At 29.2% G+C, this 13,921-nt stretch overlaps 1 protein-coding gene across 4 annotated transcripts in view; it reads left to right on the forward strand.

Moving 5' to 3' along the window:
• The window catches only part of LOC119671448 (TATA-box-binding protein-like), a 162,243-nt gene extending 151,157 nt beyond the window's left edge, over positions 1-11,086 (forward strand). For 2 of the 4 annotated variants that reach the window (XM_038082082.1, XM_038082083.1), the window contains exons 2-6: positions 9,506-9,817; positions 9,882-10,118; positions 10,176-10,318; positions 10,414-10,657; positions 10,742-11,086. In XM_038082082.1, the coding sequence (XP_037938010.1) occupies positions 9,521-9,817; positions 9,882-10,118; positions 10,176-10,318; positions 10,414-10,657; positions 10,742-11,041 (1,221 nt within the window). In that variant the 5' untranslated portion in view covers positions 9,506-9,520 and the 3' untranslated portion in view covers positions 11,042-11,086. The remainder of the gene's footprint in view (positions 1-9,505; positions 9,818-9,881; positions 10,119-10,175; positions 10,319-10,413; positions 10,658-10,741) is intronic. The other 2 variants (XM_038082084.1, XM_038082085.1) reach the window with 2 other exon arrangements.
• The last annotated feature ends 2,835 nt before the right edge of the window (positions 11,087-13,921 follow it).

Genomic DNA, 13,921 nt, shown 5'->3' on the forward strand with positions numbered 1-13,921 from the left:
GCACTGGCTCAAATAGCTTCAACATAAGGAGTAATTAATTATTTTGGAATGATTATTAAATTAAAATTAATTGTACAATTAATGCTTTATTTTTTTAGTTATATTGAATTTATTATTAAAATTTGTTGCAATAAATTTATTTTTCGCTTAAAAAAACAATAAAACAAATTTTATCAAAATTTGGCACGAAGGATATTTTTGCATACAAAATGAGTGACCCAATATTTCTACAGAGCCGGCATTAAGCCGATAATTTCTAATGAAACAAATAGCAATTAATTAGAATAACTAATATGCGCAATTATTGTTGCCAAATAAAATAAATTTTTATTTTAAATTGCTTTAAGTACACATAAAATATTGCTAAATATTTTGACCTCAATTGTTGCCAAAGGATAATGTTTAACTGGCATCGCAAACAGGATGTGCGCTTGTTCATTATATTTTTAACAAGTCTGCCAATTCCTTGTAATATTTTCCCTTCGGTTTTTTTCTTCTAAGTAACATGTTGCTTTCACATATTAAAGACAATAAACCCTTTTTTTACTTTTTCGGAAGAGCACATAAAATTGCCAAAATCCTTTTCTACTAAAATAAAAACACAAAATACAAAAATACACAAAACTTGTAAGAAAATGTAACTTTTGTATATATATTTTTTTACACGAAAAAAGTATATATATACATTTGAACATAAAGATATTTTGTTGCTCAGAATCTGACTTTTTTTCACAATTTTTTTTATTATTTTATACTAAATGCTTTGTGCGCTCTGCTCAATAAATCATTTAGTAAGTAAAATATAATTTTAAAATATTTGTTGGCTTTTGTTAGTAATGCTAGGAGGAGGAGTTCAACAAAAAAAGCATTCAATATTTTTATTTATTTAACATAACCTCTCATTAAAATAAAATATGTGTAATTTATTCCCAGCACGACATCATTAATGAAGACGAAGTATCACAACGGACGGCATTTGTTGCTTCAAATGCCAAATAGGTTCAATTTTTTTGAAACCGATTCACTACAAAACTAATAAGTGATGTAACTTTACCTTAAACTAAATGCAAATAAACTTGGATTGGGTTCAGACCGTATTCGGTATAGGACCAAATCTCATTCCATGCATTTCTAAAGGATTATGATGCCGTAGTGACCTGTGTGGCGTTCAAAAAATTTAACAATTATGCATAAATGTAACCTGTTTTCCAAATGTACATTGTATTATATACATACATATAACAATAGTCCAAAAATATTATCTTAGCTATTCTAAACTTTAACTAAGATTAAAGACGGTTTTATTTTTTAGGATTTTAATTTTTATTTCGGACGTTGTATTTTTTATGTCTCTATATTTATTTCGGCAAATTCGTTTTTGTCTTCATCAGTAGAATTCCTAGTATGCAATGCGATAATCAAGATCGAAAAATCAGTACCCATAAGAGTTTTCGAATTATACAAATCAATTAGAAATTTAAACCTATTAATTTATACTTTACTATAAAATATGGCTTTTCGGAAACGCTTTGGTCACTTTCGTTAGAGTGTTGCTTATCGGTACTCTATTTTTTCTCTCTTCAATTTCTAGTGTGGTCGATTGGTCACACTTAGTTTTTGTGATTTAAAGTGTTACCTCTTAGCAGTAATTCGTTCATTAAAAGGATGGCTTATTGTTACCATACTATGTATTTTTAGAATGATGGAATCTTTCAAAAGGATATGAAGAAAACATTCATTTGGGCGTCTGGTGAGTATATTCAGTCAAGCAGAGATATTCTACCGACAAAAGAATCGATTCATATTTTGATAGCAGGTTACTTTAACCGAAGCGCTATTTAGTCTGCTTAAAGGGATTACATGTCAACCTTGTAATTTTAGTCAATTTAGTAATCTAGTAATTCTAGTCAATTTCATCATTGTGACTGTTCAACTTTGATCTAGGTCAAGAGGCGGATGCTAAGATCCTGAGTTGCTAATTCTAAACTGTTAACATAAATGTCTTAGCTCAAATCACGCTGGGTTTCATTCGGAAGGAGAAATATCTTCTATATACTCGTAGCTAAGATTACACTAAGTACGCTGAAACGAGGTACTATGCTTGATCTAAACTCTTTTTTATAATTCGTTTTCTCTATTCCATACTATTTTATTCTATTTCTATAAAACTCCATCTAACTTCTTAGTCGTACACTACTTTCTTTGACACATGCAGGAGGTTGTAAATCTTTTTCAACTCACACCTAAATCATTTTATGTTAAATATTATAGTCAAGAATTAGTTTTTTAAATCTTTTACTTAAACTTAACAAAATATTGTGATATATTTAGGAACTTTAAACTGCAAATGCTCTTTGAAATTTATATTATAAGATAGCGCATGCAGAGTAATGAAGCATATCTAAAATCGTAACTAAGAAACTTTAACTAGAAACTATAATTTTGCACAACATTAACCCAATTTAATGGAAACATTAAGGATTCCGTTTTGTAACTGTTTATTTTTTCAACTAAGTTTGTGTTACTTTCTTCCTCTGCAGTTTCATCCATTTACTTCTTTCGCTCTACGGAAAATTCTTTTAAAGAAATTTCCATTTCAAGTGCGCTTTTAGCATAAAAACTTCATAAATAAATTTTTGCATATTTCGCATAAAGTACGCAATTCTACAAAGAAGGAAGAAAAAATAATAAAAGTAACAGCAAAAGGAAAAACAAAACAAAAAAGAGTAGCATAAAGTTAGGCGCTTAAGCTACGAAAATCTTAAGTCAACAAAAAAAAAATTTAAAAAAATCGAAAACGTATGCTTGAGTATTTATGATTTTCAAAAATTTTACTAAAATTCTTAAAACTTAAAAATGCTGCTTCTCTCCAAAGGACTGCCAATTATTTTGATTCAATTTTATTTTATGATATTTTAAATATAAGCTAGGCATCGCCATAGCAGTCTATACTTGAAGTTCACTAAAATTTTTATTTCAAATCCCAGAAATGCTGAAAATAGTTTAAAATTTCAGCATAAATTAAAAATGAAACCTTATGAAAAATGCAGAAAATAAGTTAAATTTACTGTATTTAGTATTTATTATGCATTATTTATTAATAATTAAATTGCAAAAAGTTTTGTTCCGTAAAAATTAGCATTTAATCTCAACGAAGTTGGATTAGTGCTGATTGTATGCAAAATTTCTATTTTAAATTATTTTTAAATTTGCTAAGCAAAACTTTTTCTAATTCCCTGAAAGTCGTTTCTCAATAAAAATAATTAAAATTCATTTTATTTATGTTAAAGATTTTAAGTTTAATTTGTTTCTATGATAATTTGTACACATTTTCCAGTTAGATATTTAATATTTAAAAAATATTTGTTATAATAAAATTTGAATTGAATAATAATAAGAGAAATGTCGAATATATTTTATGATAATTGAATATTTTACATTCATTTCAAAATCGAATTCAACAAGAAAAACTGACGAAAATGCTTCAACGACAGGTCTTTTCATACCGGTTTTCACAGTATGCATCGAAAATATGTCGAAAAGGATGAATTTTAAGCCAACGACAGCTTGTTTCATATTGGCATTATATCCATATAACCATTCCTATCTGCTCACATGCATAAAAATTACTCATCACATATTAATTTAATTAAGCTAAACTTTTAAAACATCGTGGTTAATTACAGATATTTGTATATCTCAAGGAAAAAAATTACATTTTAAACCAACTGCAACCAAAGAGCCAGCTAACCGCAATAAAATAATGCAATGAAATTTAGATAAGAATAAGCAAAAGCCAAAAATGACAATAATGTCACAAATTAGTAGTAATAGAAATCACAGTTCTTTAAAAGGATACACAGTTTCACCTTTAATATGTAAAAAACGGTATCAAATAAATCATAAAGACTATAAATTAAAATAGTTTTCGCCTATATCAACTTAAGTCAAATAACTTAAGCCTCAATACTGACTTTGCTGCCTTAATTCATGTTTGAATTAGTTTTCTAAATAACTTAAGTTACGACTCTAGAATCGACTCTAATAATACTGGTTCGAGACTGAGATTGAGGAATGAACCTTGTATAAGAGTTGTATAACGTTGTGGGTATTTATAGTCATAACTGATAGTAAAGAATAATGATGCTAAAATATCAATAGCTTAACAAAAAATGTTAAAATAAAAAAGTCTAAAAAAATAAAATGCTTGCTAATTGCACTAAAATTGCTATAAAGCTACAAGTATGGTAAGTTCTATATTAGGCGTATTTTTTTTGTTAGCATTGTTGCCATCAGTTGCCACCAAAAGTAGTGCTTATTCTATGTTGTTCTTTTGTGACATTCTTACAAACAAATAGGTCTACTATTACTGTTTTTTTTACACATTTATACAATGGATTTCTGATACCACTTTCAACAACCGAAGAAATCACTAGCTATTCGGTATTGTTGTCACAATATTGATATGATTCAGCGAACCAACATCTATCGGCTTTGACTTGACGTGGATGAAAGACTATAATTCAACTTAAAATGTGTTTTGAAGAGAAGAGAAAATCTTACGGAAGATCGTTAACTTGATGAAATGATTAAGTTAAGGAAGCATGATGTACGAAGCTGCGCTTATAAGTCCAACGCGTTTGTATTAAAATCTTGTCCTAGGTGAAATCAAAAAACCAAGTTTGTTAAAGCCAACTATACTTAATGATATCAATATTCAATAATGCCAAAAAGATAATTATTAATGTTTATATTAAATTTTCAAATTACGAGAAATTTTGAAAAAATATTTTTAAAATACTAAAACTGTAGTCAAACCGTACGTTGTATTGTACAAAGAACGAAAATCAAACAAAAATTTTAGCAATATCTTTGCAATGAAAATTCTAGTAATTTAATATACAATTTTAATTTAAATTTTGGAAATGATTTTTCAATCTCTGAGAGTACGTTGAGTTGTTAGATTATTTCACAAATTTAATATTTCAATTTCCGTATTACACAAGAATTTTCATGATTTACAAATTTGAACAAAGTTTATTGTGTTTGCCTCAAATCGATGGATGTACAACACTGACGTATACAAACTTCCATACTATATCTCATAGATGCATGTATCTATCCATGTATATTGCCACACAGCTAAGTGTATGTAAATAGCTAATGTATAATATTATGAAAGTTTCCAGCTAACGTTTGAGAGAAATATTTTCAGTTAAAAACTCATTTCGAAACAAAGAGTAAAACTATTTTAAGTAAAAATTGAATTCTTACTATAGAAAATTAAAATGCATCCACATGTATTGTTATAGATTTTGCAAAATGTAAAGAAATATTATATAAATTTCAGAAATAAAAGAAAAAATATAGAATGTAGTATCTCTTAATATAGGATATAAATCAGAATTGCAGTTCTTAACTTCAAGAAACAGAAAAAGAGGAAAAATCTAGTTTTCTTGCTTGACAAACTTTTAATTCATTAGGTTAGGTTAAGTTATACCGACGACCCCAAGGGAAGCACATCTAGAACAAGTTGCCAGTACATTATTGGCGTCACTTTAATTTAAAAGTAGAATTTTATATTTGAAATGGAAAATATATTAAAGAAAATAAGAAAGTAGTGATTTAATAGGAAAGTTTATATATATATTGACTCTTTTCCGAGTTAGTGTATCTAGAAAAATCATCGTGCCTGAGCCCCAAAATGGCGTTTTAGATCTACACACAAATGGTTAGACCCATCATACTATATAGGGTATTGGTATGGTGGGGAAAAACTTAACAAACTACAGCTATATCTAAACTGATCAAATTACAGAGGCTGGCGTGCATAAGTATCACAGAGGCCATGTGAACTATCCCAACTGCTGGCATGGAAGCACTGCTAAATTAACCACCGCTACACCTATCAATACAAGAGGAAGCTGCAATGCAAGCACTCTTAACTGGATATCTACAAATCCACACCAGGGTGGAAAACGTTACATATATAACCCAGGCAATTGACAACACAGACCCAGTACTCAATATCACAAAGAGATATAGAGTCATCTTCTTATCAAGAGAGGAGTGAAATGCCAACCGAACATGATTGCATGATGGCTCGCAGAAATGGTATACAGTTGGATCCTATACGCTTCACGGTGTTGGAGCAGGAATAGTGAGACTCAGAGCACACAAATCAATTACAATAAGCACAGACTTCACAATTTTCCAAGCGGAACTCTATGCTACTTTGAGCGAGTTCTTGTAAGTTAAATAAATGAAAAAAAATTACTTTTTCTTGCATGTAAATCAAAGCAGCTAATTACAAGTAAAACTCAATAAATTATCAATTAAATTAAAATAGTATAATCTTGAACTCCGACCATTAATTGCAATTATTGATGGTAGAAATGAAAACCCTGAATTCATAGGCATTTATGATGATATTAAATACAAATATTCATCTATTCTAGAGGCAGTTTCTAATATATTTAAGTTGCACTCTTTGTGCTTAATTTGAAGTACCAAAAAAGCTCACAGCTCTTTTCGGAATTTATTGAAACATATTTCTTTGAAATTGAATCTTCGAGACATTAATCACAAGTTACGGAAGTAATTTCTGCTTTTAGTTAAGTGACATCGTGGTATTGTAAATCTTCGGAAAAGCATAAATTTTAAAGGCAAATATCTCTACCTTTCGCAACATTTTTAAGTTGCCTTTCACTTATGTGACCTTTCCCTTAGTGTCCCATTTTTAGACCTTTGTCTTCTTAAAGCAAGTTTATTCGGTAAAATTCTGTTTCAGGTGCTCACAGGCGAAATTTTTAACCATGTATTGATTATTCAACTAGTGCTATTCATACTATTCGGATATTTAAAAAAAAATAAGTTAGTCGATTATTCGATTAATTGAATAGCAACGAAGACTGGAGTTGAAAAAAAAAATGGGTTTTTTTTAAATCCAAAGTCTTCGAATATTCGGATTTGCTATTATTATTCGCAGTGAAATAATGCGGAAACTTCATGAGCTAAAATAAAGGGTGAGCTAATAAAGAGGTGCTTATCCATTATTCGGATAGAGTAATGTAAAATATAAGCTATTTTTATTATTAATAGAAGTTTAACCGCATTTATAAGATTCGACGAGTATTTCTTCAATTTTAAGTTATTCAAAATAGAGAAGTTTCGAAAAATAGTGAAGTACAACAACAGAAATTCTTCTTATATTATTTTAATTAATTAAATTTTTGGCTGATCATACAGTTGTTTTGTGTACTGCCAAATACCCATCATCGGTGGTCGTGCAATTATTTCTTATACTTAATTATCCGTAAATAATATTTAATACTTAGACTGCAAGTACTAAGCGTTGAACTCTTGCCCCGCCAAATTTAATGCTCAGAGTCAGTGTTCATTCATTAGTCATTAGATATTAAATTTAGAGGAAATATATAATTTTTACAATAATAATAGTGCAAATTTAAATGATTGAAAACTAAATTGAGTAAATATATAGCACTTTTAATAATATATGGGTATTTCAATAGTTGGTTTTGTAGCTAGCAACACCAAAAAATTTATTTATCAAAACTATATATTTACCAGATACATATATTTAAATTATATATATTCAAATGCTCATTCAAATACAAATTACATTGCAATCCAATTACATCAGCTAATATAATTGTAGTTTAGATTCTTTCATGGATTCGTTCATGTAGCAAAGCTACTGTAGCAGGTCAATTATTTTTAAGTCTTTTACTTTTAATTTCTATAAACTTTTCACAGACTCAATATTTTTAATGCTGCAGTATACTTGTGTGTACATTCCACTTGACCACAAAAACCATGTGCTCTTACTAAGCACAGCAGGACACTTGATTGCATTGTTAGATTCACATATCTACTACGTTCTATGTACGACTCGTGCTGTAAAACTGTCAGTATCAGCAAAACCACAAAATATCTTCAAATGGTTCGGCACTCACACTCACACCGACACTGACACTCACACTCACATTCACGCAATCGTACCAACACCTAAATACAGAAGTTCATGTCAATAGTTAATAAAAGTGAATACATGAATGCTCTACATTGAATTCCATCTGCATCAAATTCGTAAAATTGCTTAGATACTCAGTTGCCCGTAGTTGTACGGGCAGCTGTTGTAGCTGTGGACTTGGTACAGTGGGAGAAGCATATGTTCTATTATAAAAAGTTCTTCTGCATCAAACCATACCAAGCCAAGTGAAACCAGACCGACACTTAAAATTTACTTTTCGTATTGACCACAACAATTTGGGTTGAAATTCTCCATGGCAAGTACATAAAATATCAAAACAAGCATTGACTTTAAGCAGACCAAAAGCATCCTGCATCCAATTGTCAATTGCAAATCTCTAAGGCACCATATGTTACTACCAAGCCCAGTAGCAGTGGCATCGTTGACGCATCCATGCAAGAAGACATACACTGCACTGCAATCGTACACATAAGTTGCCAGACTAACAACGCAAAGTGACAACTTATAAAAAATAGAAATAAAAAACAAACCAAAAAAAAAAAATATTAAAATAAAAATAAATAACCAATCAAAAGGTGAATTTGCATAGACCACGGAATTGGTGGGTATACAGCAGCTGTGCACACTACACACTACACACTGCACACATATGCATGCTATTTACTCTTATAAGTTGTGTGTTATGCATATGTTAGGATTAATGCAGAGGTGCACTGTTTCAATTTTGCACTCTGGTGGATGTTGCATGTCCTGTCCATTGTGCTAGTGAAGTGTTCGTTGCGCACTGAAAATTGTGGTTTCGTTTTCCTTTACTTTACGTAAATATTACGGCAAGCAAATAACTTTTGCATTTATTGGCAAGTGTTGCGAGTGTTGCAAGCGTTGCAAGTGGTGCGGCAAAGAGGGAGAGTTGAGTTGAGTGGTTTGAAATCGCAGTTTGTGGTTGACAAAGGTACATCTAACACAGGGAAGCATTCCTAATGTGTTGCTCACTGCTTGACTATAAACAAATGCAAATCGAGGATCAAACACTTATTGTGAAAATGGCATTGCATTCGATTATTGTATTTGTGGTAATTTCAATTAAAAACAAATTTTCGAGAAATTTTGAGAAATTGCATCCTTTCAATATTAAGTGAAATTGTTGCAAAATTGAAGGGAATAAATTATTTGAATAATATAATATTATTTCAAAAATTTACAATTGGTATTGTATCTTTAAATAGAATAGAAAAAGTGGCTATCCCATAAAGACTGAATTGATATTTTATGACTGTTTGAATTTCAGCTATATTTCTATTTATTTATAAAGGTAATATACTATTTAAACTTCGTTCAGAACATTTCGAAAACAGAACTATCCGATAAACAAAATGGTTCTAATTGTTAACCGTCTATTGTATATTCATATGTAAAATGTTATTTTGTCAAATCTTTAATTTATTTGTTTTGTTAATGATTTTCATTAATTTATTTTCTTTTTTCAAACAGAAATTCGGTGCTAAAATGGAGAAGTTATCTAATTCGATGAGTTTAACACAAATAATCCACAAGATAGCGTTGGATCCATTCGGGATAGACATTAGTTTAGGTCTGCTAGACTCGAATTCAGAGAGTACAAACTTAATACCAATTGGAGCAAAGATATCAATGGATACTTTAAATTCTCTATCCAAGCCAATAGCTATTACTGAAAATGCGAATGCAGTTGTAACTGACCCAGTATTTAATACAGTGCCGTTACCAATAGCAGACAACACTGTTAGTAAATATGAACTATTGGCACAATCATTAAAACCAATAGTGAGGATACTTATTAAAATTATGTTTTGTAATTTAATTATAAATTCTCTGAAATCTATTGAAGGAAACAACACCACCAGCACCTCAATGGATTCCAACGGAATCAGTTGATATTGGGTTTATACGTAATACGTTACAATCATCATTATTGAATGATATACTCATACTACCAACACCACCATCATCTCCGGAGTTGAATCAAGTGACTCTACGTAATAGAGTGTCTCAATCCCGATTATCTGCAAAGGATAATAAGTGGATATCTTATATTTCGAAATCACGTACTATACCAATGGAGGTGGTATTTATTTTAATTATTTTGTTTAATAATTTAAATAAAATTTATAATCTATTAAAGAAATCACGTACAATAGTGGAAATCGGTGAAGAGGAAGAAGGCAGCTCTTCTGTTAACATACATCGTCAAATAATGGGAGCAATGGCTTCGTTACCACCACCTACTTCCTGGTACTTTTCAAGTATAATTGAACCAGAATTACAGTAAGTAAATGCACAGCTAGTAATGAAAACTGTATTTTAAAAATTCTGTAATTAATTCAATTAGTGCTTGTGTTAATTACTTTTAAATTCCATAGAAATATCGTTTCTACAGCCAGTTTGTCATGCGTGCTTGATTTAATGGACATTTCATTAAAAGCACGTAATACCGAGTATTCTCCACTTCGCTTCGCCGCTATTATTATGCGCATACGTGACCCACGTACGACTGCTCTAATATTCAAGAGTGGCAAATTAGTCTGCACAGGTGCCAAATCAGTGGATCTATCCCGTTTAGCTTCACGTAAATTTGCACGTATTATACAAAAGTTGGGATATCATGTAAGCAAAAAAATATTCTAGAGTTCTTGCATACAACTTATGCCATATTAATTAATGAATTTATGAATTTATGTATATATTTAGCCAAGGCTTCAGAACTTCCAAATTCAAAATATCGTTGGTTCTTTTAATGTAAAATTCGAAGTGGAATTAAATGCTTTATGTGCTGGAAATCATCCCTTTGCTTGTTATGAACCGGAAATATTTCCAGGACTAATATATCGTATGGTAAAGCCACGCATTGTTCTATTGATATTCACTTCCGGAAAGGTTATTATAACTGGAGCACGTGAAGAAGCACAAATAAAGTTGGCGTTTAATTTAATTTATCCTATAATATTAAAATATAGGAGATCAAGATATTGTTCTGAAACCATAGATTAAAAATGGTTTACACCAATGTTTAGACAAAAAAAAAATTATGTAATCAACAGATTAACAAAAACAAAATTTTTATATTGTATTCATTTCAAATTCATTTAAATTTTTAATACCAAAATAAAATAATAAAATAAAAGAAAAAGATTGTCTTGTTTGTAATATTTTTGACAAAAAAATCGCTTATCATATCGTGTATACTTGTACTTTTTAAGTACATATGAGTATATATATGTATATAAGAAATGATATATACTTATGTGATTATACTTTCTAAGTTCATTCTAGAATCTTATAAATTAATTGATTGTAGTGAATAATTAATACTAATATTTTAATATATATTCAATTCATTGAATTTTCTTCCACTAAGTCTATATATGAACAATATATTAAAAGTATTTATAAATGAAATATAATATTATATTAATAGTATATATCTTATTAATATATTAAAATAATAAAATATTAATAATTAAAATTTTATTACTATTTGATAAAATATAAATAATAAAATATGATATATAAAATAATATTATAACCAAAAACTGTACTGGTTACTTAGACATCAGTCTCAGTTTATAGTGGAAAATAAAATAGTTCATTAGAAAACTATATAAAAAACTATGTGAACTCAATGGAATACAACTATGGACCATTCTTCGAGATATAAATATTGAAATTATATAAAGTTATCAATTTAAAAAGTTAAGTTGATCACTGCTTTTGGAGCAGAAATATACAGGCTGTTGGAAAACACTCTACAAAGTGCCATCAAAGACTGATCAATAACGTCAATGCACTTGCAGTTCAGGGTCTCGATAAAACTGATAAAAGTAAAAGATTTAAGAGGTAAGAAATATTATAATATTACTATATAGTAATAAAATTAAATCATTTTTATCTAACTTATTTGAAATATTTTAACGTCAATGATAACTAAAAGCTTCTGTTCCATATTACAGTTCTAAGAAAATTTCCTTAATATAAGATAGATATAAATAATAATATAATGAACTATTAAACAGAAAGAAATAAAAATTTCTAACAAAATAAAAATGAAATTGTATGTTATATATAAAATATTTTATATGTAACATCCTTAAGTATCTTGTAGATCTGATCACCAACAACAACGGCAGTTTGGAGAGTATTTAGAGATTACCCATAAGGATCTTCATAGATCAGAATGAAGAAACTTGCTCTTATGCTTTTATAAAGAGTAGTGATCTATTTAAGGGAATACTAATAAAGTATTTATTTAGCACTCATTTTAAAAATAAAGAAATGCGTAGAACCTTCGTTCATTTTTACATATAAACATGAGCAATTGGTATAGAGCATGGCTGTCCAGATCAGATAAGATCGCGGGCCAATACAAATTTCTGATTAGGTTGAAAGGTCGTAGAAATAAACAACTACATTTATGATTTATCCGGAGAAAAATAAAAATACGGCAATGTCAAATTCAGTTTTATTAATTTTTCATTAATTTATCTTTGACAATTCTATCACTATCAACATTATTGACATTAGTTGTTGCCATACGAAAAATATTTTATTCGTAATTAATGTCTTTTTAATTAATGTCTCCTTTTATCAAAATATGCAAAGAAAAATTTGCTAAATTGTGGTCGATAAGGAACATGTCACGGGCCGCACAAATATTATCTGCGGGCCGTATGAGGCCCATAGACCATGCTTTCGACAGCTCTGGTATAGAGTATTGTTATATATACCCACATCTGAATAAAAGTACGGCCATAACTAACGTATAACGTAACTCATAATATTTGCTTGTACTATAAAAACTTGATAATTAAATGCCAATTGAATTTATAATTCTGTATGTCTTAGAGTACCATCGAATAAAAGACAGGAGAAGTGAAGTTATATTTATGAGAATGTCTGTTAATTAGAATTTATGTTAATGAAAATTGTCTGTTAATAATAAGTTTATTATAATGAAAACGGCTTTTTCAGATATAGTAAATAGTACCATAAATAAGAACTTCTCTTCTTTATTGCTATGATAATTTTTGTCTGTTTATGAGAACTTCTATTAATAAGAACGTTCGTTGATCAGAATATAGGTCAATTTCTTTAGAATATCGGTTCATGAGAACGCCAGTTTTTGAGATCGTCAATGTATGTGAACGTCCATGGTCTACTACCACAATAAAGTTTATTTGTTTATGAGAGCGTCCCCGTTGATCAGAACGTCAGTTAATGAGAACGTCCGCCTATTCTCTACTGCCATAAAAAATTTTGTTTGTTTATGAAAATGCCACTTTCATAAAACCTGAACTGTATATATTGCTCTTATTTTATTAAGTGATATATATAATTTTGTAACAGTCAAAGAAATTTTATGTCTTAAATCAAATTTTTAAACCATTCATACTTAATAGTACTTAAGCACTGTTTCAAATTTAATTTAAGGAGATTATATATTAAAAAAAAAAAAATTGAATAAGAAAGCAATTAAACTAAAAAGATTTTAATTAATATTGTAATAATTCAAAAAGACAATTAATGAATATTTGCTAAGCTTTTAGATATTAAATGCTTTATACAATATTTACACACTCTATTCATTGAAGTACATAAACTCTGATTTGTTAACACACAAATCGGGACGTAGAGTACATACTTATGTATATATTTGATTGCAATTACAAGCTAGAAGCTAGACTAGAAACATTTCGGGCTTCAACATTTGTAAATATTTTACTTAAATAGTGGTAAGAATTACAGATGACATTAAAAGGCTACTCGTCGTACTCGATTTCAATTGCAAAAGCTGTAACAAAAATGCATTTAGGCAAACGGAAAGATACTAAAGCACACCACTTATATGTTTGTTGAATTTTGCAATTGGCTTAA

The sequence above is a fragment of the Teleopsis dalmanni genome, chromosome 1 (assembly GCF_002237135.1).
Source record: "Teleopsis dalmanni isolate 2A chromosome 1, ASM223713v2, whole genome shotgun sequence".
NCBI classification, from domain to species: Eukaryota; Metazoa; Arthropoda; class Insecta; order Diptera; family Diopsidae; genus Teleopsis; species Teleopsis dalmanni.